Source organism: Orbilia oligospora (assembly GCF_000225545.1).
Source record: "Orbilia oligospora ATCC 24927 unplaced genomic scaffold scaffold00112, whole genome shotgun sequence".
Taxonomy (NCBI): Eukaryota; Fungi; Ascomycota; class Orbiliomycetes; order Orbiliales; family Orbiliaceae; genus Orbilia; species Orbilia oligospora.
Genome location: NW_011645669.1, coordinates 94,418 through 122,258, shown reverse-complemented (window position 1 = coordinate 122,258; position 27,841 = coordinate 94,418). Strand labels below are relative to the sequence as shown.

At 45.6% G+C, this 27,841-nt stretch overlaps 7 protein-coding genes across 7 annotated transcripts; 3 read left to right on the top strand and 4 right to left on the bottom strand.

Annotated features, from left to right (window-relative positions):
* Window positions 1-63: 63 nt before the first annotated feature.
* Window positions 64-3,013, top strand: AOL_s00112g35 (uncharacterized protein; the record flags this gene model as incomplete). The annotated part of the gene is made up of 4 exons (XM_011127065.1): window positions 64-514; window positions 587-1,960; window positions 2,030-2,551; window positions 2,817-3,013. The coding sequence occupies 4 exons, from the start codon at window positions 64-66 to the stop codon at window positions 3,011-3,013; spliced, it is 2,544 nt and encodes an 847-aa protein (XP_011125367.1).
* Window positions 3,014-5,199: 2,186 nt separating this feature from the next.
* AOL_s00112g34 (uncharacterized protein) lies at window positions 5,200-6,348 on the top strand (the record flags this gene model as incomplete). The annotated part of the gene is made up of 1 exon (XM_011127064.1): window positions 5,200-6,348. One exon carries the CDS (start codon window positions 5,200-5,202, stop codon window positions 6,346-6,348), a length of 1,149 nt encoding a protein of 382 aa, XP_011125366.1.
* A 2,810-nt stretch (window positions 6,349-9,158) lies between these two features.
* AOL_s00112g33 (uncharacterized protein) lies at window positions 9,159-10,656 on the bottom strand (the record flags this gene model as incomplete). Its single annotated transcript, XM_011127063.1, has 4 exons — window positions 9,159-9,469; window positions 9,634-9,682; window positions 9,746-9,787; window positions 9,856-10,656. The coding sequence occupies 4 exons, from the start codon at window positions 10,654-10,656 to the stop codon at window positions 9,159-9,161; spliced, it is 1,203 nt and encodes a 400-aa protein (XP_011125365.1).
* Window positions 10,657-14,196: 3,540 nt separating this feature from the next.
* AOL_s00112g32 (uncharacterized protein) lies at window positions 14,197-16,167 on the bottom strand (the record flags this gene model as incomplete). Its single annotated transcript, XM_011127062.1, has 1 exon — window positions 14,197-16,167. One exon carries the CDS (start codon window positions 16,165-16,167, stop codon window positions 14,197-14,199), a length of 1,971 nt encoding a protein of 656 aa, XP_011125364.1.
* A 3,537-nt stretch (window positions 16,168-19,704) lies between these two features.
* Window positions 19,705-21,353, bottom strand: AOL_s00112g31 (uncharacterized protein; the record flags this gene model as incomplete). The annotated part of the gene is made up of 2 exons (XM_011127061.1): window positions 19,705-20,240; window positions 20,336-21,353. 2 exons carry the CDS (start codon window positions 21,351-21,353, stop codon window positions 19,705-19,707), a joined length of 1,554 nt encoding a protein of 517 aa, XP_011125363.1.
* Window positions 21,354-22,671: 1,318 nt separating this feature from the next.
* AOL_s00112g30 (uncharacterized protein) lies at window positions 22,672-24,129 on the top strand (the record flags this gene model as incomplete). Its single annotated transcript, XM_011127060.1, has 1 exon — window positions 22,672-24,129. One exon carries the CDS (start codon window positions 22,672-22,674, stop codon window positions 24,127-24,129), a length of 1,458 nt encoding a protein of 485 aa, XP_011125362.1.
* A 729-nt stretch (window positions 24,130-24,858) lies between these two features.
* Window positions 24,859-27,793, bottom strand: AOL_s00112g29 (uncharacterized protein; the record flags this gene model as incomplete). Its single annotated transcript, XM_011127059.1, has 2 exons — window positions 24,859-27,153; window positions 27,296-27,793. 2 exons carry the CDS (start codon window positions 27,791-27,793, stop codon window positions 24,859-24,861), a joined length of 2,793 nt encoding a protein of 930 aa, XP_011125361.1.
* Between the last annotated feature and the right edge of the window lie 48 nt (window positions 27,794-27,841).

Sequence of the window (27,841 nt, the reverse complement as noted above, 5' to 3'; positions counted from 1 at the left end):
GCCAACCCCCCAGACAGTCTATCTATCGTCTAACTCTGTAGCTGCATTTCTACATTCCCCGTCATGTCATCCACCTGCCCGGAGGTCCCCTCCTTTGCAGGCATTCGTCATGGTCCTACTGCTGGGAAACGCGCAATGCCAGCTCGTAGGGCCATGCCAAAACCCAGACAGTCATCAACCTCCGCCGCAAGCGTGGTCCCAAAGACACCAATCACGCCAGTTACCCCTGGCGAGGAGTCTTCAAAACTTAATCTCACCATTTCTGTGCCTCCGATATCGACATCATCTCAACGGGATGAAGGTCCTGAAGAAGGCGAAATATCGGATGACGAAGATGATCACTACTCACCCCGAGAGGCGACCACTCCCATCCAGATTCATCAGACACTACCTCTAGCAAACCCTTTCCAGGCGGTGCTGGCTGCGAGTATGCAGGCACCATTGATAAACCCCTTTCCCGTCGCTAGTACGAATGATCAGCCGTCGATAAGGAAGGAGCAGCTTAACTCGAATAGTATGGTTCTGACTACTCCACTATATGCATTCTCTAACTTTATTCATTTCTAACGCCAAAAACCATCAATAGCAGCAGCACCTCGTCCTACACAAGAAACAGATCCGGCGTTGATGTCTATGCTAGAGCTACGGAAGGCCGCTCAATCAGCTGTCATGTACCTGTCTTGCTCAGCCAGGATGTCCTTCGAACAAATCGCGGCTGAAGGAATCGAACGTACTGTTCTAGCTGGTATCTATAACCATCTAAAACTTCCAATACCCGATTCATCGAAGAACGTTCCAACCACCGTTCTTCCAAAGAATACTGCTCCTAGTGGAGTTGTAAACGGGCTCAAAGCAATTATCCCAACTCCAACAATTCCTAAACCAGAGATCAGTGCAGCCCCACCAACCCTCCCCACCTCTCTACCCCCAAAGCCTCCCACTTCCGTCGCCACGAGCAATAATCTTCCTAGTGTTGTTTCCCGGTTCAATCAATCGCTTCCTGGTTTGAGTATTGTCCAGCCCCCCCCGAACAGAATTGTGTCCCCTCCTCTTCCAACTCCTCAACCTAATGCACTTCGAGAAGCCTCCCCTACCCCTCAGCCACCAACTCTTCGCGGCCGGAAGCGGCCTGTAGCTGCTGATTTTGATATAGAAATCAAACCAGCCATCTTGAACCCCAAACAACCAAGGTTTGGTAACAGGCACCGTCTAGAGTCCAGCCAGTTGATCTTCAATGTTAGCGACAATGAAGAAGAGGAAGGCAAAGAAAAAAAACAAAAGACGCCGCTTGCAACCCCTCAAAGCGTCGGGCCCTCGAGACCTGATAGTGCCAATCCCGAGAAAAACGAACAACTTGGGGAAAGTCTTCGTCTTACAGAGTTGGCAATTGAGGAGATGAAACAAAGGATTGCCGTCGCCATGAAACGGAAGCCTAAGCCAGCTTCTAATGGCGAGAGTCAATCCGATCCACCGAGCAAGCATACCACTCCTCTCCCAGCGACGCCGTCTACAGATTTGTTGAATGCAAAGGAGGCTAGTCTCGATAGAGTTGAAGAATTTCTCCATAAAACCTTAGATCAATTTAACGCCGGCATTGCGCAGCCAGAGGCAGTGGAGAGGGCATCCGAGCTTGCAGCGGCTGAACTAATGGATGTGGAGTCCAAGGTTAATGGCTTGGATGTCGCCGTTGTCATCAACACCCCTCCTAGCACCAGCTCACCTGAGGAACATCCAACCCTTTCTGCAGATGATTCTGAGGATAAAGACATTGTTACTATGTCGGATTCCTCGGATTTACAAACGGATGACAAGTCGCTTGAATCTTCTCCAGCAGATTCGGAATCTGTGGATGAGGATGTCGACGGTCTTGGGTCACCGATGGATCTTTCCGATCTTGATACGACGACTGATGAGTCCGATCAGGATTCAAGCGACTCCGAGAGCGATCTAGACCCCGAAGGTACCATCTATTTCCCCCGTTACCTCCTAATTAATGCGTAAAAAATTTATTAGACTGATGTGTTCCCAGAATCCGACTCAAATGATATATCAGAGCAAGTCAGTAGCGATGACTCTGCGGATATTGAAATGCACAGTACTTCCGGAGACGAGAGCCCGGCGTCTGACTCGGCCTCCAGTCCTGTGCAGGAGACGCCAAACGATGATGATGGTTACGACCCAGAGGCCCACAAATCCACAATAGGTGAAGTATCTATCCTAACAGCCACTTCTGAAGCCCCTCCAAATCAACCATCGCCTTTGGTTATCGGCGTCTCCGAACCTGGACAGCCACCAGCCATATGCAAGTCGACACATAGCCAGCCTAAGAAACCAGAAACAGGGTTTATTGAATACCAGTCGCAGCTTTCCGGTTTCAGATCATTCCGATACCACCCAAGCTATAATAAGCTTGTCTCACAGGGATATAAGTCGCTAACCTATAGCAACCATATCGATTCTGAGCTGCCAGTCTGTGATTTTGAGACAAGGGGGGGTACTTGCAATGACCCTCAATGCAGATGGCAACACTTCCGTCAAATGGCCTTACCAGGTGCGTTTTATTATAGTGTGCGAAGGAACTAGTACTACTAAAAGATCGCATCGCTCTGATTCCCAATCAGCTCGCTCGTCGAGGTTGGGTCTACGTTGGCCTTTATACCAAACCCCCACCCTTATTCCTGCATTTGCAGTTACCCTTTCCAGGGATTCTGCTTCGACAATGCTATTAATTAATGTTTGCGCATGGTAGCAAACATTCCACTTGTGATACCGCTTCTAACTGTTTAACTTCTCACTTTGCGATATACACCGCATAGAGAGCAATATTCTTTTAGAGCTAGCCGAACCAGATGCCAACCAAGGCGACAAAGAAGAGTACAAAGGCGCCCTTGATAAGATCATGTCTCAGCTTGACAATAGCGAATCAGGTGGTTTTGATAAGATCGCCAAAGAAGTCATTGAATATCGCCGCCAAACGTTAGGCGATCCGACACGGATTATTAAAGACCTCTGACTACATTGACGACGTATTCACTTCATGCGTGGGCTAAGTATTACATTCCAATTCCTCGACTTCATACATACATTGTTGAAATCCGTCGACGCGAGCTTCATTCAGCAAGGCGCGTCACGTTCTGCTTCTACGCGTTTTTATTCTCGTTTGGATACCCTTTACCGTACTTTCTTCTTTTCTTTTCTCTTTATCTTTGATCCACCCTTTTTCTGGCGCATCGGCATCTATTTTTACGACAATACTCGGCAATCTTTTGTTTTGTTTTCGACTTTCGAACCACCCTTTTAACCATGATCTCTTGATCCCATCAGATCAGGGTTTTAATATCATCGCACGGAATCTGTGCAGTACCATTAGAACCTCCTTGCATGAATGGAGGTACTCTCGTAACACTGGCAATATGGATATGATGAAATGGATCGTTAGCAGAAAGAGGTGGTGCTTTGTGGTCATTCATGACGACAATGATGGCGATTAGCGATCGACCAGAGTAAGATGACTTTTATCCAGGTCCGAGAGGATCGGACGATATAAAGTCGGAAAGATCAAGATAAGCTAGCAAATATGCATTGAAAGAGGAAGAAATTAATAATTCATTACCATACATACTTTTAACTTTTTTTACCATGCTTGCAACTCTGATTCGATTCTAGCGGCAGCGCTTGTTAGCAATAGTGGACAATAGGAATAGAATCAATTGTATCAATTATTCAACCTCTAGGTTTATTAAACTGCGCGGAGTAGCGGCGATAGGTTCCGTAGGTTCCGTACTTCATTACCTTATGCACATGCGCACATATGCATCTACGCTTCGGGGTAGGGTCTGGGAACGTTTCACAAACAGGAGGTCAGAGTCTGGTTTCATAGTTAGCCGTTGAAACGGGTTTTCGACTTCCCAGACCTGGCCAGATTTCCTAACCCAGAAACAACGCATAAATTCCAACAAATTTAAACTTTCGCGAGAGAGTCGATAGATATAGATCTGTCCAAAAGTTTAATAAGATTTTAAGTTCACCACCTAATACACACATGTGCGTATCCTTCTTCTTCTCCCATTTATTTTGGGGGATCGCTCTATAGGCGTACTTGAAGAGGGTTAGCGGGCTAGATAGCACTGTTATGACCGAAGAGTTTTCTCGAGTTAACATTGATTGGATGGGTACAACGGTTAGGTTAGTTTCAGGATGTTACAGAGTGTCTAATCAACTAGGAAGCCCGCACGAATGTCACCACGCAGGTATATCATGTAGGTTCTTATTCACAGTGGCATGGTTTGTTGTATGGCTTTGCATTGACCGTGAGTTATACCCAGTGCCATGGCTAGAAGTAATACTAGCGTGTACTATCTAGGTCAGTTTTTCTTTTACCAACATTGATGTTAATGTTAGATACGTACTTAGGTGGTTGTAAAGCCGAAAAACCTCGTGCACTTGTCTACTGGACAGAGGCCCTCGAGTTATAGAGGCTTCTAAATTTGTTCAAGATTGCAATTTTGACCGTAGCTAGAACGGTAATGCCGTTAAATAGGGGCAATGCTGTCTGGTAATTCTCCACCAACTTTCTGCCAATTCGTAGGCATATATGCGCATTTAGGCTTATGAAAATATCATGCATATATTCTATGAGAAATAGACTGTATTGTATATCGGTGCATAGCCTGGTTGCAATCTTTGCCATACAACCGTACAACTTGCTCATCCAACTTTTCACGTAACCATACCTCTATACGAGCATGACCCTGCTAATTAGGACCTAGCACGGCAAGCGCTTCCTGTAGACGGGAAGTACAGTCTGATCGACCCCCATCCAACAAGGACAAAACTGGAGCGTCGATGGGTTTAGTTGGGAGGCGAAGGAATGTCTTTGCGGGTTATGTTAGCGGCAAGCATTTTGGGGTGCTGCATGCGACAGAGTGAAATGTGTTGTCGGAGGGGCATGCTTAAAATAGGCGGAAATCTGTCAACGTAATCGCTCGCCATCTCCCGCTGAGAGCCCTTTAAACATCCACATTCCCCTTGCCTCCGGCTCCCTATCTCCTTTCATCTTTCATCCTTCAACCTCACCACTGTTGATTTTGCTTCGACAGCATCATCATCATCACAACCACCACCACCATCACCATCACCTCCATCCCATTTTTTAGGTAGTAGTTAGTATTCAGGAATAGCCTCTCCTGCAGTCCAAACATGCGTCTCCTGCAGCTCACAACCACACTTCTCACCCTGGGAGCCGGCTCCCTGGCCATCCTTATCCCGCCATCAGACTCGCTTAATAACAATGTCTACAAGGTCAAGCCGCTTCCAGCTAAGACCCAAAACCACAAGGTCGACACTCACGGCCTCACACCAGAGCAATATGCCATCACCCAGATCAAGCAGACCCTCGAAATCCCATGCGAGTCTTGCCCGTTCCCAAAGAAAGGCCAGAAAGATGCTTTCGATAACACTCCCAACAATCTTCTCCTCACACTTTCCTTAGATGCAGTTCAAAGGGACATTATCAAGCTCAACGATGCTCCTATGTTCCCAGTAATCTACGCTGCTCGGAATAAAATGCCATTCCAGGTTATCCAAAAATCCCTAAAGGATGGCCGTGAAGCCAAGGTCCCAGTCGATATTGACCTCTTCATCGAAACCGACCCAGCCGGTCTCTCCCGTCTTCGTCTCCACGTCCTTGCAGTCTCTAGCTTCAAGACCATCGCTACTATGGAGATCCTCGAATTCCCCGTTTTCCAAAATGAACAAGGCGAGGTCTTTATCGGTGAAGCTATTGTCCGTCCTCCAACTACAGCTGAAGCCAGTGCTGTTATGTGCAAGGACAACGCCTTCTGCCGATGGAAGGCATACATTTATGATACCCTTAACAGCATCGCCCAGCGAATCAAGGGAGCTCCACGTAGGAAGTGCGGTAAGGGTAAGCAGGTTGAGCGTCCAGCCCATGCTGTCGCCACCGAGCAGCCACCACACGGTCATCACAAGTCTCACGGGACCCACAAGACCCACAAGCAGCACCAGAAGGTTGAGGAGACCGACGGTAAGGACCGCCCACAATGGAGATGGTTCAACTGGGTTGGTCTTGTCATCCGACTCATCCTTGCCTGCCTTGTCATCGCTGCTATCACCATCACCATCGGCTTGTTCTTCACTCTCATCGTCAGCACTGCTATTCACGTTGTTGTTGTCTCTTGGTTGTTCATCAAGGGATACGCTTGCAGACGTAAGCAGACTGTCGATGATGAAGAAGAAGGCCTTATGACCAAGGAGGAAGAGGCTCAGCTTAACGTTGAAGAGTATAGGGATGACTTGCCAATCTACTCTGAGAATCAACAAAAGTAAATTGGTTCCCCTCTATTGATATTTGGTATTGTAAAACTACGGGAAGTACCTGCAAGGGGTACTTGAAGAAAATTGGAATGCAGATAGGGATCTTTGTCTAGCGGGAGTCAATCGGGAAAAAACAACATCATCAACAGGATTTTTGTTTATAGCAAAGCGCCGAAAAAGAAATCCTGATTTCTCTCGTTAACAGTTACAGGAAAGCCTCCACCGCTTGGTTTCTCCTAAAGAAATCACAAAACTTGAAAAATTTGACAATAACATGGGGGGAGTTTTTATTTTTATTTATTTATTATTTTTATCGACCGATTACAACTGTCTTTTCCTTGTATTTGGTGTCATGAAATTGTTTTTCGTTTACTGCGTTTACTGGCCGGGAAGGAATTGGTATCTTCCCTTTGTAACTTTTTTGGGCTAAGCTAGGTTTCTTTTTTTTCTCCTTCCTCTACAGAATGAATGGAAAAACATCCTCCAGATTGGATCAGATTTTGACATCCCGAGGTATTTCTAAATAAGCAGCGTCAGTGGCGTGGTACTTTTGTGATATCGCTTGTGTAGGGTATGCCGTAACGCATTCTCTCTTTTTTTTTTCCCTCTTCGAATAAATCTTTTATAATTTTCGTAGGCGGATTATCCTTGAAGGCCATTCTTTTCGTGGTGTGACGTATCACCTCACACTTTGAAGATTGTCTTCCGAGATCTAGAATCCCTTTTTCGTGTGTGTTTTCTTCTTCTTCTTCTTTAACGTCTCGGGAATCGATACAAGGGAAATCGACTACTGTGTAAACTCATGGGTATGGACATGGATATGGGGTTTGGTTAACTTTTAACATTTATAAAAAATAAATAAATAAAAAACCCCAAATTGTCTTCTCTATTGGCTTAATTTAATTAAATTAGTTTTGTAAATTATATTGTAGCAGATGCATGCATGTATGCATGCATTTATGGTGGAAGAGGGCTTGAGAGAGAGAGAGTATTCCTGCCTCAATACCAGGTGCAGTGCAGATGAGGGCAGGGAAGGGAGAGGGAGAGAGAGAGTACAGTATCAAGGTTTATGCTTGCCTAAGATCTCAATTAACAGAGAGAGAAAGGGAGAGGGGGAAATTTCCTTGATTATTTAAATTTTATATTTCCTTTCAAGCTGGGGTAAAGCATAAGGAAAGGAGGGTGGTGATTGTCTCGTCAGGTGGTGACACTCATGCTTATTCATCATCGATTGGATTCAATTCAATTCAGTTCATTTCAATTCAATTCATAGATTTCGCAATGAGAATACTGCTAACGTGACAAGAGGAGATTTCGATCAAGTAGACAAAAATAAAAATAAAAATAAAAATATGAATAGTATGAAAATTCCAAACGATGGCAGAAGGGGGAAAAAGCATTCAAAAAAAAGAGAGAGATCAAAGTAAAAATAAAATAAAATAATCCAATACTTTAACACAGTAGCAGCAGCAGCAATAGTAGCAGCAGTAGAGCACTTGTGAACGCCTTCAGCCGTAATATATCTAAACTCAATATGTGTGCAAAGCAACAGACAGAATAAACTAGGAACACTTTGACATCAAAAAGAAGCTTATAAGAAGAAGGTATGAGGAACGAAACAAGTGGTCGTAGGATTAGAGATTACGCTCTTCGTGTTTTTTGTTAGAAAAAAATATAAAAAAGGGAAAGGAAAGAAATGGAAGGAAAGAAGGAAAGGGAAGAAACAAAAAGAAGAAGAAGAGAATGAGGCCCATGTGAAATACCAGATAAGATGGAAGAGGCCCGAGATCTCTCTTCTCTCTTTGGGTTTTGTTACCCCGTTTAAAAAAAAAACAATCCCCTAAAGACCCGGTAGGAAACATAAAAGGAAACAGCGAAGAGGAAAAAAGGGATCTCGTTACATCATACACATGATCGTATCCAGAGATTTGAAAACAGAGCTAGAGGTCCAAATGTTTGTTTTTGTGTAAGAGGGTGTCTGTGCGCACTTCAATATGTCCAAGAAGAGAAAAAGGGAGGTTCAGGTATATGCCAGGAAGAGTGGAAGATGGTGATAGGAAACCAGTTCAATGCTACAACGGTATGGATTTTGGAGATGGCTGCAGAAGGGGTTGACAAAGATGCGCGGTTTTATTTTTTTTCCCTCTTTCTTCTTTCTCGATGAAACAGGTCCAAAGTCAAGGGGGATTACAGGACTTTTTTTTCTTTTAAAATATATTGGATATAGTTCCAGAAATCCAGGCGGAAAAAAAATCCCAAGTGTCGGCAGGTCCTTAAACAAAAATTGGCGAGATAGATGATGGCCTTAAGAGAACCGGCAGATATCCAGGGAAGATGATCAGACCGAATGTCTTCCAGGGCAAAGTCGACAAGATCCACATGTTATAAATGAGTACTCGTCGAAATCTCCAAGTGTCTAGAAATACAGAATCCAGGGAAAAACTTTTCTTTTCGAGTCGCTCCAGGTGTCGAATCCAATAAATCGTATCCAGGGAAAGGAGATATTATCCTGCAATGTTCGAAAACAAGAATACTATGTATAGGCGCCTGATCCAATGTGTGCGTTGCATATGTACATAAATGTCGTAAAGAGCCAAGAGAGAGATTCGGAATAATAGTGTCGTGAGATTAGAGGGTCCAGGGTAGTAAAGAAGTGGTCCAAAGGAGGTCGGAAGGGATGTGTTGTAGGTGGTTGAACATACAGGAAGAGCGAGCAGAAGGAAAGCCATATTGGTGAAGTCAAGGTCCATGAAGAGAGTCGGACATCCCCGGGAACGTTGACGCTAACCATATCTATGGTATTTTCCACACATATGAGGGATCTAGTCTTCCATTTCATCGTCGTCGTCCTGTCCAGGTCGCATTGAAGAGGCCTCTATAGGCGGGCGTCCATGTCGGCCAGTATCGTGGTAGGAACCATACGGTGGGTCGTGCGGCGATCGTCCAGCACGGATTTCACGAGCTGGAGCTCGGGTTCCTTGGTTGCCAGCACTGTAGACGTACTCATCCCTGGGCATTACTGGTTCGGGCATCATGGAATCCTCATCCGTATTCCTGCGACCGGTTGGCCTTGTTGATGCAGCGACGACTTGTCCTGGTGCTTCTCTTGCTCGCGTGTCGATACCTCGGGCATCTATAATCGAATTCGAAGGGGGGTCAAGATGTTGACTTTATTTTGTTTTGGGTAGGCTGGTTTCGGAGGGAACAAGAAAGGGAAGAGGGTATTTCAAGATAGTAAGACGGAAAATTGAGGTCCTCCTCTTCTATGGTTTGCTCAGGATAAAAACGTATACTTACAGCCAGGTTCAGATAATTCCGACGCTCGTTTTAAGTCCCGAATTTGCTCCTTCACAGTAGTGGATATGTTAGCAGTTGGTTAATAGACAGCTCGAGTAAATTAGGTACGTACTGTTGTGAACTGGCGATATGCAGAATATTTATAAACGAGTGCCTGCCATGAAGGTCACTGGATTAGTCGGGACAGTCTTTAGAGTTATTACACATCGATGGCACACGTACATCGCCTTCTTTCATCGGCCCCCTCGAGACAGCATCGTTGCCGAGGAACCGAGTGATATATTTCTGCAAAACCTCTTTTCTGATTCCATCCGCAAGGAGTGTAAATTCATCGTCTACATTTTCGGGAGACGGTTGCGAAGGTATCGATGGTTGTAACTTGGAAGCGGGTTCTCGAGCATCCCTTGGACGTCTCCTCGCCAGATCAGCCTCATATTGGGCACCAGCACCGCCCCTGTATTCAATCGGGGGCGGCGGAGGCCTCCTCTGGGAAGCTTGAATTTCCGGTTCGTAGTTATAATCGTACTCCCTGCTATGTGCTGGCATTTCATATTCATCTTCTCGTGGCCGTCTTCTCCCGTATCTAGCTTCGTCTCGATAGCCAGGCTCCGGTGGATATCCCCTCTCATAGGCATCTCTCGGTGGTGGTGGAGCCCTATGACGATCCTCGGGCGGGTAGTAAGTTGGGTTTACATACGGGTCCCCGACAGATCCACGAGGGGCAGGGGGTGGGACGTAATCTCGACCACTCCGTCGAGTATAATCCGGTTCGGCTCTTATTGGGGGAGGTGCTCTGTAGTCACCACGAGGAGCACGGTAGTCGCCACGAGGAGCACCAGATCTAGGAGCTGGTGGCATAGGGTCGTAACCGGCTTCTCGAGTGTACGGATCTCCATATGATCGATCATAAGCTGGCTCTGGAGCACCACCTCGTCCAGGATAAGGTGGATATTCGTAATCTTCAGGATATTCATATCGTGGTTCACCGCGACTGGGGCGGTACGAACGATACGGGTCGCCCATCCTGCTCAGTAGTCTCACCTGCTGATGACGACGGCTATTTAGAGTACCAAGCTATAGGATACTACTGCCCCTGGATAGAAAGGAAAATGTTGTGGTATTTGGCCAGTCACACAAAAATACAGCAAGCTATATAGATTCGTTATATCTAGACGCACTAGAAGGGTAAGTCGAGGTTGAGATCCAGCAAAACCCAGGTCCAGGAAAAAAAAAAAAAAAAAAGAGTCGTCGAGTCCCAGGAGAGAAGATGTTCCAATTGAAGGAAGTGCGGCTGTGTGTTGCTGTCAGAGATCCAGAAAGCTGCAAGTCAAGTCCAAGCCCAAGTCCAAGTCCAAGTCCAAGTTCCGAGTCCGAGTCCAGAAGAGCCCAAAGGGTTGTTTGGTTAAGAGTGAAAGAATGGTTGGAATATATCAAGCGGTCCAGGCGAGAGGGTCCTCAAAGGAGAGTGGCGAAAAGCGGCAAAACCTTCCAGTCCAGTAACTAAAGAGAGCCAGTCGTTTTGGATATCTCATCTGCCCTTCAAAGCGTCCACCCAGATATGTTTCGGGTCCAGTGGAAAGTGGAGCTGGGGTCAACCAACCGACCAGATTTGGAGGCTCTTAATTTTTATTTTGTGAAGGAGAAAAGAAAGAAATGTCACGTCCAACGGAGACGGAGGTTGGAGGAGGGGTGAGAGAGAGAAGAATGTCGGAGCCCAGCGAACAATTTATTGAAGGCAAATGGAAAGTGCAGTGACGCTTGGGGGAAAAAATTGACGGCGGCAAGACAGCTGGCCCTGCTTTTGATTTGCACCAAACAGACGAACAGGAAAGGTGTGTGGTTGCTGCTAGCACAAACTCCAACGAGACAAGCGGACCTAGTCAGGCAAAGTGAGAGGTACTCGCTCGGTGCTGATGCTGGTTTTTTTTTTTTTGGTTTGTATTGTACGGGACAATATGGTCTGTCTTCGTCAATGGATGGATGGATGGATGGATGGACCAAGCAAGCAAGCAATGGGCACACACTCTCACACTCTTACTCTCACACAAACAGACACACACAGAGAGAGAGAGAGACACACACGCACACACACACACACGTAGTAATGGTGCAGTATAGTGCAATATAGTGCAGTACGGTGCAAGGCAGCGACTGGGCTGGATCTGGATCTGATCGGTTTGGGCTGCAAGCTGCTAAATGATGATGTTGATGATTTTGGTGATGATGATGGTGATGATGATGATGATGGTGGTGGTGGTGGTGATGTTTGCTCGGTATGTGACTCCTGCTTGATCCTCCTCTTTACTCCTGTGCAGTATAGTATAGTATAGTATGTAGTAGTATGTAGTATGTAGTATGCAGCTGCCTTTTGATTTCTTCGCTCAGGCTAGGAAGTTGGATCAGAGCAATGATGGGGTGCACGGGATCTTGCGATAGAAATGGGCAAGTGCTAAGTGCTATGCTATTGGTTTGTTTTGCTAGCTGGGCACAATGAGGGGAATCGAATCGAAACGACAGGCGGCCGGGTGTGATACAACGTCGTCGAGTTGAAATTAGAAGAAGGCCGTCAAAGGCGATGAGAAAACAAAGCTAATAGGTTGGCGGCGTCGTTCCAAAGGTTCCTTCCGATTTCCCGATTCGATCGACCTCTCTCTTTCTCTTTCTCTTTCTTTTCGTTAATTTTTATCAGCGTCGAGTAAGGTGATAATGCAATGTAATGTCATGTAATGTAGAAGTTGAGTGTCTGTGACGGTGGTCTCGGTCCCTTCGAAGGGTGAATGGATAGTATATCCAAAGTACCAAAAGTACCAAAAGTACCCAAAGTACCATGCAAGTACCCTCGATCCGCTCCTCTGCTAGTTAGTCTACTTTACACTTTCCCAGCTGTCGGTCCAAGACTGAATTTTAAAAAAAAATATGTGTTGGAGTATAGTATAGGATACGATAGGATAGCTTCAACTTGGATTGTCTTTCGAAGGCTGACTACTCCGTTTCCGATACCATGTGCTGGTCAGCCGTTAGTCGAAAACGAGCTGGATCGTTGGAACCACGCTGGTTTCCGGAATCACTTGCAGGAAAGCCTTTCTAAGACAGACCGGAGAAATAAAAAATAAAAAAATAAAAAATAAAAATAAAAGTAAAAAATAAAAAAGTATGATAAATCGCAATCAATTCCTAACTAAAGCTACAGTTGCAAGTTGCAAGTTGTAGTTGCAAGTTTGAGGCAGAAAGGTGAAATCAGAAAAAGAAAAAAAAGAAAATAGACCCTCAGATGACGACGTTTAAGGCCTGGTAAAAAGCCCTTTGGAGAAAAAAGAATAAAAATAAAAATAAAAAATAAAAATAAAAAAAAGAGAATTCGTCCGATCCTTTTTTGGATCAGAAAAGAAGAAAGAATGATACCTCCTTTGACAGTGCGGTGGGTGGCCCTGGCCGGAGTGATATCAATAATGCCGCAGCCCCCGATAACAAGGCCAAGTGGGGAATCCGAAAGTTAAATCTGATGTTAACGTTCTCTATAAAATGCCAATAGGAAGCGTGGGAAGGAGTAGTTAGCTGTGTTCTCGCCGTCGAGTGGGCAAAGCCAGAGATATATCTGATTCGGTCCAGCATAAATGCACCATGGCCAGGGCCGTATACGTACCGTAGCCATATATAGCCAGTCCGCGTCCGATCAGCTGATACGATTGTGTATTTATTATATCCAATGCAGATGCAATGCTGCTCGAGTATGTACTTACTTACTTAAGTATACTCTACTATACCGTCCCGGTCGAAAGAAGGAAGTATACGATCGATAACACAATTATAACACTCGAGCTCGAGAACTCACTTGATCATGACACTGCACCGCACTGGCTTCTTTACACATGTAATGTATGTACGTACATGCAGCGGGGGTATGTCCCGGCTGGCTAGCTCGACGGTTTGAAGCTAAAATATTTATCTATAGAGCTCCCCCTTAAGCTTATTTAAATTGATTCAAGTCGAACATTCCCCTTACGTATTCTTTTTTAAATTATATATTTACTCCCGTATTTTCCTTCGAATCTACGGCGACTGACTGGCAGAATAGAATAATAGAACAATGATACGGTACCAAAAAGAAATTTAAATTTCTTAGCCTTCCAACATCTCATCGGACTTTTCGTGCTATTTTCCGTAGGCCGGCACCGACAGACGTAGCGGACAGGCACATGCAAGTATGATCTCGACTGTTTTCCTGCAGCCTTCGTCTGCCCGAGATAAAAAAGACTAAGATAAAATAAAATAAACCCGACAAATACCACAATTCAGTTCGATTCAACCATGTGCCTTCGATGCTAATGTTCCATTCTAGAAAAAAAAAAAGCTAATCTCAACCAATTCAGGAAAAAGCAGGTCGTATATACATAGACAAAGTTTCCGCTGTCCGAGTTTAAATTCCGAGTTTTTTGGTTTTCGAAGAAAAGAAAATTCTATCCTTGATTCGATCTTACCATGCTCAGTAGAGCAGGTGTTTCTAACAAATAGCGCATATACTCCAAGGGAAGAAAACAAGGAAAATTCAACAAAATACAATTTCTACTCTTCCATCCCTCCAAGATCGACTCGAGAGGTATACAAATCAATCTTCGATATTTTCTTTTCGGGTATTGAGTCGCCTTTCCCCGCGGCGACCCGTAATATCAATTCGTTCAACTGCTGTCGTCCTAAAATGTCGACGTGATCCGCCGTATTGGGACCACCCCGCATGTCGAAGGTCTGGGGCTCATGAAGCATCTCGAACGTCTTGATGGGGATTCTTGCTGGGTTAAATCGTTTCATCTTCCATCCCTTCGAGCACATGAATCCCATGCTTAGCAAGGGCACAGTCCCATCTCCTTCGCCCGTCATCACACCATGATCGGTTTCTTCCTCCGCTATATTTACCGTGTGGTCTATGACAGTTTGTATGAAGCTTTCGTTTACAGGATTTTGTGCATAGTAGTAGCTTCTTTCGGTACCCTTGCCAACGCCGTAAAAACAGTATATCTTCATGCTGGGTGCGTATGGTAGAGGAACTTCGAGGGGATTGATCCATTTCCTAGGATCTGCTTCGTTTTCTTTTGCTTCAGGAATAGACGAAGCGACTCCGTGGGAATAGCTGCCCAAAATTTGCTCTCGAAACCATGGTTCCGATGTTTCAAGTAGGTGGTTTATTGCTCCTGTGACTGTCATATTTTTGGTAAACTTAGACGTCTCATTGACAGGTTTAAACTTAAGAAAGTTTCCATAGCTTGTCGTTTGATTTTCTTGATCATCCGGTGCCCAAGTCAGATTTCCCCAGATTGCATCCCCTCCCTTGGGTATCATGCTGGATATTCCAGGCATCGACCTTAAGATTTCTGCTCTTTCTTCCTTGGAAAAGAATTTCTCCAGTCCGTACACGGCAAACTGGTTGAGCTGAACTGTGTCTCTCATTTCCCCGGAGAGCACTGCCGTGATCCCCTTGACAGCGCCGAGCATGCTGCCTGAGATGTTGATAAAGGAATCTATATGGTCCTCAACCCAGCTTTTGCCGCCGTTTCCATGGCCTTCACCCATTGCTTCAACCCATTTTAGGAAGAAAAAGACGACCTGGGAGCCCATAGAATGCGATATCAATATGCACTTACGCCCGTGCGCCTTTTTCGCCATTTCTATATGTGCCTTTAGCCTAGTGAAATATTGGTCCCGCTTTTCTAGGTTGATGTACGATAACCTCCAATCGTATGATGCAGTATACGAAGTCGTCGGATCATAGCCTAGAGTTGCTAGATTCTCGAGGATTTTACTCCAGATCCAATATCCGGTGACAAAGAAGTCTGTTGCATCGAACCCTTGAGCGGCACGTAATTTGATACCATCAGGGTCCAGGCCTGTCGTTTTATTCAGCATAATATGCTCCTTCCACAATGCCTTATCAAGCATGAGGGTCCTCATCATGGTGAAGGATCCCCAGAGGCGCTTCCGAAAATACGGGAGCGACTTGGCGCTTGTTCCCCAGCTTTCAAGGCCCGTGGAGATGACACCCGGGACCATAACCACTGGGAAGTGCGACTCGAGACCTTCTTCCCTCATCCGGAGTCCAATGGCGAAGGAATCATAGTTGACGGCATCCTTTTGACGGTTTGATATATCTCTAGCTTCATTTAGAATGGATAACGGCAAGACATCCGTGAAAGTTTCAAGATTAAAATCCGGTAGCTGGACGATATCTTGTTGTTTGAGGAAAAATATCGCAACCAATACTCCCACGAGACCGCCTATAATAAAGACGATCGTGTGATGACTGCGTTTGCGATGCTTGACGATTGAAGCCTTGACTTTGTCTTTGCCATACTTGACGACGTCGCTCAAGTCTGCAACTTCGTGTTCCTCATCATTGCCGTTCGGTGTGCCCGACGGCTGTTCTGGTTGGTCAGCTTCGGGGCTCACCGGTTCGGTGGAGCCAACATTGTTATTTTCGGAAGCACCAATAGGCTCCTCGGCTTTGGAGATCTTCGCATTTTGGCGCTTCCGAACTTTTGACATATCGAAACGTTCGGGATCCAAACTCTGAAATTTCTGGGAATCAGTGAGAACAGGTTAGTCAGCCTGGGGACGCATCGGAGTGCAGTACTAGGGGACAGATATTCCCCCCCTAACCTATGTTTGCTTTCGTGTCGGATCCAGTCTTCCGGCATACAAAAAAAAACTCGACAAATGCCAATATGTGTCTTATCTACGCCAACGGCCTCAGCGCGTGGGCTGCTATAGTGGTTCCGGATATAATGAGGACTAAGTGCTGGCGCGACTTGGTCATCAACAACCGAGGCAGCGTCCGACACAGGCAAACTAGCTCGCCAACAAGGGTACTTGCGTCGAGTAAAGGGAAAACAGTGAGGGGTGAAAGGAAATTTAGATATGCATTAGTCAAGAATGACGACAATTATTCCAGCCGATGTGGGATGGAGAGCTTCATCAAGGAACATGCATGCAGGGATGGCAAACGTTTCCCGATAAGCGGGTGCAGACTTTGATCGATCCTACTTCGTACAACACCACCCTTCGAATCTATTACATACTTCCTTACTTACTGGCATGTATGTGCATACTTAAGTACATTACATACATTACATTACACCTTCCACTCAACATTCCCACGTTCTTTTGTTCTGGAAGCTCGCCGGTTCTGTGGTTCAGATTCTAGGCTACCAGATTTGGACGCCATAACGATACCCTCGAGTCAGCAAGTCTCGAGTGTCTACGGGTACCGCGGGTGTGTCAGCTTTCAAGATATCCACATGTCAGCTTTAATCAAGCTTCGAACACCCCACTGCACCATCACTTTCAGCTTCTAAACACAGCTAAACCACCATACTAATGTTTTATGCCGGCTGGCACTAAAAGCAGCGGAGCCGTAAAAAACTCCAGCTGATCGAATGGTTGGACCCAAAAGTATGGGGGGAGATGCATTGCCTGCATGAGCAAAGATGGATTGGGGTAACGAGATGCGTCCTAATCAGCTTACACTAACAAGCGTCCAACTACAAGTATTTCAAGCTGTTTGATACCTGCAGGAAGGACTCGACCCAGGTATGTCGATTCCAACAGCATTGTTACATTTCCTCGCAGTATCAAAATTTTTGTGATACAATTATTTACACAAAAGTTGACGTTGAAATGCCACCTGTAAGCATTCCTCATGCCTTGCGTATGACGAAAGTCCCCACCAGCCTTCTTTCAAATTATCAACTGAAATACATCTAAGGCACGTGAAGTACCCAAGTTAACTACCAGGTACCCCTTCCCCAGTGGTACTTACGGAAGTACCTCCGCTACTTCTCGTTCTGATCAGGTTCATCCATCCAAACATGGGACTCTTATGCAGAAAAACATGCCTGCATGCATAAAAACTGCGTGGACAGGCGTGGGGAAACGGGTCGCAAAACAAGACCAGGGATCGTCGCTTTCTTGTAGTCCTTTTGTTTTTCAGGGACTGGCGGGATTTCTATAAAATAGTCCTCCAAAACTTGACTTGATGAACTGTCTCATGCACTGTGGAGACTCGCGAAACTGACAAGTGGACCCGGCTGGTCTCGATGTGATAAGCTAAGGCACCAAAAGTTATCCCAAAGACACTTCCTACTCCACCAGAGGGCATTCGAACTTGAAAACCCTACTCTGACGGATAACCCGTACGAGTAATTTTGGGTTACCATCGGCACAAAGATGCTCAAACTGGTATTCGGAACAGAAGGAGAGGCATATCCCATCGCCTTGGCCCTGGGTGTTCTCACACAAGTCGCTGGGATGGCTTGACTTTCTCACCAGCGATCATCGTGACTGAGTGTTGGCGAATTGTCCAGCAGAGGACAACGCTGCAAAGTGCAAGTGAAACTATCAAAACCTGCAAATGCGATGGCTGACTGACTGCACTCTGCGACGACAATGACATCCCGATGTCCGAAGAGAAATGGCAACAGGAAAAAAAAGAAGACACAACTACTACTACAGACATCCACCAGAAGCAAACAAGGGGGAACCTGCTTAAACCCAAAGGCGTGGGCTTAATTATCCTGAGCTCTTCGACAATCGTCACATCTGTGGGGATACTAGCTGCAGCAGTGCAGCAGAAGCTAGCAGGGTACTTCACTCGCGTTTGCGTGGGAGGCGTCGAAGGTACCATATCGCCGTCAAGCGATGGCGGCGACGACTTCGAAATCCGATTGCACGGCTCCATTTGCTGCTGCGTGAATTATAAATCATCCAATATTGACATTATCAAAATTTTACTTACCGCTAAAGAAATATTTGGCAGCCTGCAATCGCTTGTTCTTTCAAAAATCCCGTTGTTCCTGCTCTCGACACCCTGTTGAGAGCTATACATATACATGTTATGGCGCTGTATCCAACCAACATGCAACGCACTCCAGAAAGATCAAATCGAGCCAGGTTCAATGCATATCATTCAATACTTGCACAGCTGAATTATTCCGAGAAGCGAGACCGCCTACAAAGTATCAACTTGATGTGTGCACATTCATTCTAAAAAAAATAAAATAAAATAAACATTCCCTTAAAGTAACTATTTTGCGCTCGAGGGTACCCAGCTAGGCGATGACTCTCCCGCAAAACCCTCAAGGTTTTGAACATAATCGATGCCCTCGATGCCATGGGTTTACTTATAGCCCAATTTACTCACACCTTCCAACTTAATTAACATCCCCTGCTTTATTCCTCCATCGCGACGGCACGGAATGATAGATTTTTGAGGGGAAGGGCGTTTGCTTGCGCCATTTTCTCGCCACTCGACTCTGGCAGACGATTTTCGATGCGGGAACGACTGATGAAACCGGACTAGCAGGCTTTATGATCGTCGACCAAGAATTCATGATGCACATTCCCAGCACTGAGCCTGAGCGAAAATTAACTTACGCAGTACATGTTCAGAAGTCACCACCCATATCAAAGGGCAGAAGATCTTATAAGGACCTTGTGTTACCACCCTTAAGCCGTCCTTCCTGGGTCTTAATCCCTCCGATCATCACCGCCAATAAGGTTGCATGCGTCGCGAAGGAAAAGCTTGGGCCGCTGTTGTTTAAATTCCCCGCCATTAGTCGTTATCAACATATGCTATACGATTGTGGCGGTGTTGATCTACTAGGAAGAATTCACGATATCTAGCGATAACCCTAAGATCAGTAAACTTGTGGTTTATTTTAGCCTCCCGTTTAAACGTTTTTATCCATGCATTAACTTCAAAGGGTATTGTGGTTATCGATCCAACGGATAAAATGTGTCCCCAGGATTGGATTTCAGTGGGAGACCTTTAAGTCTATTGTACGGAAATATACAACATCTACAACACTATCCCTTCATGTTTAGAAAATATTGATATTTGGCTATAGTATACGCTTAAATGGAGAAAGAAACAAAAAAGTATATGAACATCCGCGGAAATAATAATAAACACCCTAGATAAATATTGAAAAATGCCACCTATAAAACTCCTTGACCCAAGATTTGCATAGTATTCCTTATACAAGTATATGCATACAACCAGGGTATACATGCACCACAACTGCATCAATGCAACTTCAACCTGCTGGACAGTCTCCTCAAATGGCCCTTCCAAGCCTTCTTCCCCAGATTTTCTTCTTCAAACTTCGGAAGACAATAGCCCCATCCCCGTAACCTCTCATCATCCCAAACCCCGCCCCAAAAGTCCGTGTCTGTAGAATCCTGTCTCCCCAATTCAACCACCAACCAAGCGGACTTTTTAACCGCTGGAATAGCCGTATCTGGGAGTTTGTGGCCTAGTCCGTCGCCCACGGCTTTACATAGCGGCTTCAGGGGGACGTTTTCTGAGAATTCTTTGCCTGAGATTACGGACCAGGGACTTTGAAGTTCGCGGGCGTGCCATTTGAGGACGTCTTTGGAGAGGAAGAAGCGGAGGGATTCTTCGTTTGGGTGTTTGGGGGTTGTTAGTTTGATGACGGAGGAGAGGGTGGAGAATCTTTCGCTCAGGAGGAGGGGTTTTTTGGAGTGTTTGAGCCATGATGCGGCGTTGTGGGGGAATTCTGTTGTCATGAAGGTATTGAAGTATCGACTGGTATATATTTCTAAATATTTATGAATGTTATGTTAGTTTTGTTATATATGAAAATTTTTTGATGAATTTGACTTTTAACTCTGTTAAAAGGTGAAGAAAACATACCTTCTGCAGCTGCCTCAGTAAAATTACTGTTCAGAATCCCTTCGTTAACCACCTTTTCTATCCTCTTGTAATACCAAAATACTGGTTTCAACTCTTTCGACAGATACGCCATTAATATCTGTATCACTTTTACATCCCAGTATTTTAGCCCGCCTAGACATCTATAACACGCCATCATCCGTCCAAAGTCCGAATCTACATTTCTCTCACCAGATTCCGGGACAGCATTCGCACCGTATACCAAAGATATCAACCATAATCTATAAAACCCACGGATTATAGTTTGTTTCTCAGTATTTGATGCCGGTGCTCCTTCTTCCAAATATTTCTGTTTTAAATCCGTAGCTTCTTTTTCCCTTTCTGCTTTGTTCCCGTCGTCGGCGGTGGCTTGAGTAGTGGTGTTGACGAGTAAAGTTGGATATTTCATCTTACTGATGAACTGTTCGCTGATTTCAACAATGGCTTTGTGGTTTGCTACTACCCTTTCTGAGAATTCTGCTGGTCCGTTAAGAATTCTAGCATGATACCATGGTGTAGTTGTCTGCGTATTCGCAATCCTAGCCTGGCCGCCACTACTACCACCACCAATGCTGCTACTACTACTACTGATAGCAGACGAAGCTGAACCAGGCCTAGCCCCCCCAGAACCAGAGGCAATGCCAGTATTCGACGAATAAGGAGACCCACAGGCAACTTTCGCGGTAGGATAACTCAACAAGACAACATCAAGATCCGATAAAGTTCTAGGTCTTTTTCTAAAACTATCGGCGAAGTAAGCGATGAAGTATGCTTCTTCTTTGTAGATTGATGCATCTTCGAAGAGGATTCCGTCTTCGAACGCGGATTTGAAGAGAGCGGATGCGCGGACTAGGGAGTTGAGGGTTTGACGTTCTGAGGTTGAACGGGTTATTGTATATCTGCTATTATTATGATTACTGCAATTTGTGGGGGTGCTGGAGGTGGTCATGGTTTGGGAGGAGGGAGGTTGGTGGGTCATTGTTATTGTTGCGGTGGTCATCTTCTTTTCTTTCTTTTTTCCACCTCTTTTCTTGCAAGAGGTTGAGGATAAAGTATATAAGTACTTAGGTAGGTACTTGGGTACTAAGTAGGTACTTGGATGGTATAGTTATACGGTAGATGCTCGATCAAGAGTATACTATAGGATAGGATAGTTTGATAGCCTCGAATCCACAAGGCTGGTGTGGGGGTTTTATATGGTGAAGTATTCGAAATATATACGCCTCGACGAAGATATAAAAAAAGAAAAAAAGAGAGAAAAAAAGAAGAAGAACCCTGTTTGTTAAATGAACAAAGAAAGAACTGTAAAGAAATGAATCTCGCAGATCGAAGAGTAAAGAATTACCTGATTGCTTAATATATAAGATTTGAGAATTTCAAGTTAGAAACCAGAGCCTTGCTAGCTTGCGGTTGTGAACGGGGTGTAGCACAAATTAATATCCCGATCCCGACCTCTGTCTTTATATATTCAAGTAATTGATTAATCAATTATACAATCAATCGATTAACTAAAAAAAGGATGGATACAAATGAGAATTAGACTTAAGAAAAGAATTAGCCTATTGTGCCTCACGACGATAGAGTGTACGTACATGACTCAACCCCTTCAAAACATTTCAGAACCACATGCACACAGAGTAAGAGTAAACGGTATACTAGTATACCAATACTTCCCTGGCCAGGGCTGATAGGATCAAATCCTTCAGCTGGTCATTCGAGTTTAACGTTCGAGCTTTCGGGTAATCCGGTACCTGTTTCTTGTTCAACAATCGCACAAAGTAGAACATCAGGGTTGTTTCAAGGTGAACACTTTGATATGCCACTATAGCCACTATAGTACTAAAGCATAAATCTTGTAACGTGAATCCAGTGCTTTAAGTGGTAAATTGCCCGGTTTGGAACGTAGAAATAAAATCCCAGAAGTCTGGAAAGAGGTTAGAACTCAGAAATGTGAGAATTAACCCCCCCTCCTCTCCCCTTCTGCATCTGCATCTGCACCTACTTCTGCTTCTTACTCGCATCTGGCGTGCATACGAGCAGGGCTGAGCTGAGTCGACTTCCCTTTTGAAGTTTTCGTACCACATTACCGCCATTACTGTCAGGGATTTGTGTTGCACAGTCGTCCTTACCACAAAATCAACACATTCCAACATTCACCCACAACACGCCACCAGATCTCGCGACATTTCCCAAACCTCCCTCCTACGTCATCGATTCCTCTACTACTCTGCCCCCTCCAAAGAAAAAAGAAACATCTCCACCTTCCCCTCCCTTTCTCTCCCTTTTCATCCTACATCGACACCACTCGCTCCAAAATCATGTCATCCCCACCTTCCCTTCCAATCTACCTCTTCACCTTCAACTGTGCCCGCCTCCTAATCACCCCCTCCATCCTAGCAACCCACCTCTTCTCCGCCCTCGACCCATCCTCACCACCTCCCGAAATAATCGCCATAGGTCTCCAAGAATTCGCTCCGATATCCTATAGCTTCCTACGTGGCGACTACCTCTCTCCTTACCTAGACCAATGGAGTTCCGTGCCCCACCTCGCGGCTCAATACCTGCATTCCACCGGCACGACGAACCAGAACTTCCCGTTCGAGTATGTAGAATTAGGACGGTATACGATTGGTATGACAGCGTTATTTATCTATGCGAGAAGGAGTGAAAGGGTTAAGAATCTACGGTTTGGATCAGTGGGGTTTGGAGTCTGGGGGATGGCGAATAAGGGGGCTGTGGCGGCTAGGTTTGGGTATTCTACTGGTGGTGGTGGTGGTGAAGATGGAGAGGAAGAGGAAGAAATCAATGTCACCATCGTATCTACTCATCTCTCGGCGCACGAACATTGTTGTACAGATCGTAATAGGGATTGGGAAACCCTTGCACGGGGTATAATCTTCGAAACGACGACTCAAACGGCACCAGTTATTAACATTACATCTTCGGAAAGTACTCCTTTACTTTCTGAAAACATTTCTACAACCACGGATTCTTCTTCGTCACCAGTATCGGGGATATACCACCCAAACAGCCATCTCCTAGTCATGGGTGATCTGAACTACAGAACCTCGCATACTTCCCCCACACCGGAAGATTTCCAATCCTTCCCGAAGAGAACAGATCACTTTAATGAGTTTTTCAAAAGGGATCAGTTGACCCGTGAGTTAACCGCGGGTAATACTCTACACGGGTTAGTAGAGGCACCTATTACGTTTCCTCCAACGTATAAGTACCTTGAAGACGTACTATCCCTTCTAGAAGACGCAGAAGAAGGACTTGGTGGTGGTAGCAGTAGTAGTAGTACTCGAGGTGATAAACGACGAAAACAATCTCAAGAGGATATATTCGACTGGTCTCCAAACCGTTGGCCGTCATGGTGTGACCGTATCCTCTGGTTACCCGCAAACCCCAGCTCACCATCACTATCGAAAGAAGAAGGAGGAGGAAACGATATCAAAGTCCACAGATATACCTCCATCCCAGCGATCAGGTTCTCAGACCACAAACCCGTAGGATTACATATTTCCCTACCTAGGATAAAAACTCCAAAGACGGTAATCGGTGGCGAAGGGGATAACAATAATAGAGATCTTAGACTGAACCCTCCGTTCCCGCTGGATAGAGATTGGAAGGTGAAGAGGTATAATGCTGAGACTAGGGAGTGGATTGTGGGGTATGCTATATTGATGGCTACGACGACGAATGGGCTTACAATTTTGGGATGTATGGCTTTGGGAGCTGGGGTGTTGTGGTTGGGGGTTACGGGGAGGGTTTAGGTAGAACTGTTGGATAGACGTAGCTAAGTAGATACAGACATACATGTCCTTTTTGTCTTGCGGCGCTCAAAGGGGAAGGGTGTTTGGATGGAATCGGAGTCAACTCTGGAATTAGCGTATACAGTACTCGTAGATATCATTGTTAATTTCTATTAGTCTTTCGTTTTTCACAACGATATTTTATAAATTTACGAATGAGATCCACTTCATACCATACTGGCCCGTACCCCCGCATAAGGCTAAACGTCACATAGGTTCTCTATATATAGTTACTGAATCCATCAGGAATTCGAATACTCTGTATAACCAAAGGTACCATATTATTCTCTACCAGGAAAATCGCTAATGAAACGGATACATGAAGGGAGGACCTCCCCCTAAGCAACAGATAAAGGATTCGCAAATAGAACGCCACCAAAAAGCTGCCTTTGACCCTCATGCAAGATACAAATAAGCAGCTTCAAAAAGGCCAACCCTCCTGATAACTCCTATGATAATCGACCTAAAAAAAAAGAAGAAAGAAAGAAAGAAACAAGGGGTTATTACAGAAGTAGAGGTGAAAAAGGAGCAAAGGCTGCAAGTAGTGTCTGTATAAAACATCATTCCACGTAATTCGTCTCTAAACGAAAGTTTATAACATTTTCGAATATGCGAACAAACCGAATGTTTAAGAAAAAATTGAAGAGAATAGGGAGGGCTTCCGGCGTGAGAGACAGATAGCCTTTTCTCTCAAACGGGGAACCTGACCTGTCCGTACAACATCCGCTGGAGATCGAACTTGAAAACTCTCCAAGTTCTACTCCCGAAGAGCGGCCCGGACGTCCCAGGGTTTTTCGGATAACCTTTCAAAGTATTCAACTGCTTCCACATGGCATCTTGATTACTCTTCTGTAATTGAAGGCTGATAATAAGATAAGCCATAACGAAAATCAGAATGAAAAAAACTAGCAATGAGGCGACGGCATTCATATTCGGTTGGGGGTGAGAGGCTAGGAAATTTTCCCATTCGTCTCCTTTCTCTGACTTATAAAACTGCCGCTTGAAGGCATAGTAAAGCCAGTTCTGGAGCCAAAAGGTAGCGTAGTTGAGATAGGCGATGGGGTTTTCGCCTGGCATGAATTTCTCAACGACGGTAACAACCTTGCGAACTTTGTGGGTGGCATTGGCTTCACCGAGCATCTTGAGTCGCTCAATGACATCTGCCTGTACACCAATAGCTTGGCTGAGCTCACGAAGTTGTTTGCGCGAGAGTTCTGCCTCCTTTGCGAGCTCTTCATAATCGCTGATTTTTTGAAGTCCTTCCTCGTCCATCGAGAATTCAAGAATTGGTAGGGGGGGAAGAGGCGCAAGCGCCTCGTAGTGTTCTTGGAGGGAAACACCGGCGGGGACGGTGACATCCGTTTGGGTTTCAGTCGTAAACATCCGGATCGGCGAGTCATCTTCCATACTAGTACCTGACTCGGCGGTCCATGGGAATGGATCGCACTGAATACCACGTTCTGAGGTTTCGGCAATTCTTTCAACAATTTCGAAGGGTTCTGGAGAGGCAATGTCGGAAAGGGATGTATCTCCTTTCTTTTGAATTGCTGCCTTCTTCTTTCGTTTAATTGTCTTCGTAGTGGTGACAACCTCCTCTTCCTCCTCGTCTTCTTCGTCCTCATCTTCATCCTCGAGTCCATTGTCGCCCAACTCATCACTCAGCAAGCCCAAAGTGCCTGGGCCAGTACTAAGTCTCGACCTGCCGGTAGTGGTGGGGTTACCAGTCATGAGCATTTCAATATCCATTTGTCGACTGTGGAGTTCGGACCTGAGCCTATCGATCTCAAACTCTCGCTCCTTCTGGTCCTCCCGTAAATCTTTGATCTGTTTGTGTAGTCCAGTCATAAGGTCCGCCTTTCTTTGGAGAGATGCTCTTTGTGCTTCGATCTCTCCCTTCTGTTCCATAACTGTTTGGAGGTCCGCTGTAAGGGCTTCAACGCGACGGAGGGCATCGGCGGCTTGTTTGCCATATTTCTGATTATCCTGGGATAGATTATAGATGTTTTCCCGATCTACGGTATGTTGATGGTGGAACTGTTCTATATCTTTCTTGGCGTCGGAAACTTGGTCAAGGTAGACAGCTGCTTCGGCTCGCAGATCGTCTTTGTCCCGATTGAGTTGAGCAATCTCTGATCGTTTTTCTGATAGATCTTTTCGATTCCGGGCTATCTCCTCATTCAGACCCATGATTTCGTCTTCGAACTCTTCTCTATTCCTATCGACCCTAAGCCTAAGTTCGTTGAGTTCTTGTTCCTTTTCATCGAAATCGGCTTGTTTTTGTTTGAGTTCCCTGTGGACATTTGCGAGGTCCTGCTCGAGGATTGCGGATGCGTTAAACCCAGGGGATCCCATCGTAGCTCTAAGCCCTGGAGCGGCGGAAATGTCGCCAAATGATAAAGTAGAATGAGTCGGGCTTGCAATAGGGGGACTGAAGTAACCATGCCCTGGCCTTTTGGAGACCTGAGCTGGGGTCGATGCGGCGAGAAAGTTGCCAGTAAGTTCGGCACTTGCTTCCGATCCGAGATCGCTAAGCTCATCATCGGGGATTTCACCGAATGGACTGATGCCAATGGACTGTTGTCTCCTAGGGCCAGTTGGCCGGGCGAAGGAACCGCCAAATGGTGTCCGTCTCTCGGGGCTTATGGCCGAGCCGCGGCGTGGTGTGTCCATCATAGTTGTGTCGATATCTTCAGGTATTCGTGCCGCCTCCAGCCTTCCTCTGAAGCTTGAGACCTCTCCTGCCTTCGGGAATGTTCCGTGTCTTCGGTCGTTCAGTTCTTGAGTGATGTCTTTCCCAGCAACTGTTCTATAGAAATCCTTCGTTTCGGTTTTACTGATATAGATTGGACTACCAGATTGTGCCATGACATCAGACATCATGTTAATCATTTGCTCTCTGACACCGGGTTGAAGAAGAGGCTCCGAGAGAGGCGGTAGCTGTGTTTGTAGGGTATCAAAGAAGTGTAGGAAGTCGGACATTGGGATCTGTGGATTGGATCTTTGTTAGTAAGGCTGACATAAATGGGCGCATAACAGTCTCGAGGACACATATAATAATAATAAGAGACAATATATGAAGTAAATAGATAATAATGATAAAATTAATGAAAAGAAAGAAGTGACTTACTTGTCCATCATCATTTTTGTCGTATTTCTGGAAAGCCTTTTCGAATATTTTCTCGGATCCAGCAGGGCCCTCGGCCTCGCTGGCAGAAGACTCGTCTTCCGACATACCGGCGACTGACTTGCGACGGTTCATCTTTGAACGTCGCGCGGTGGAAGTTCTACCTTTGGTATTTTTCCCAACGTTTATGTTAGAAGGCGTCGTGGGAGGAAGACCACCTTGGCTTTCACCGGAATTTTTGCGCGAAGCGGTTGAACGGTTTGCGAGTGGCGATTCTTCCGACAAAATAGAATCGTTGCCGCCAGAGTTTGTGCGAGTAGGCGTGCGACCCGGTGGAGACGCGAGTCTGGAGGCTTTGAGAGTGCCTTGGGTCTCCGAAGCCGTGGTGGGTTTAGGAAAACGAGCAGGATGAGCGCGACGAGGGGTACCGCCTACTGAAGAACCCTCAGAGAGGATGCTGTCAATGGAATTGTCATGGGAAAAGGCGAGTGGGTCGGCCATCTTGAACGACAACAACAATTTGGCCAGCTGTGTCGTGCAGCTGTATTA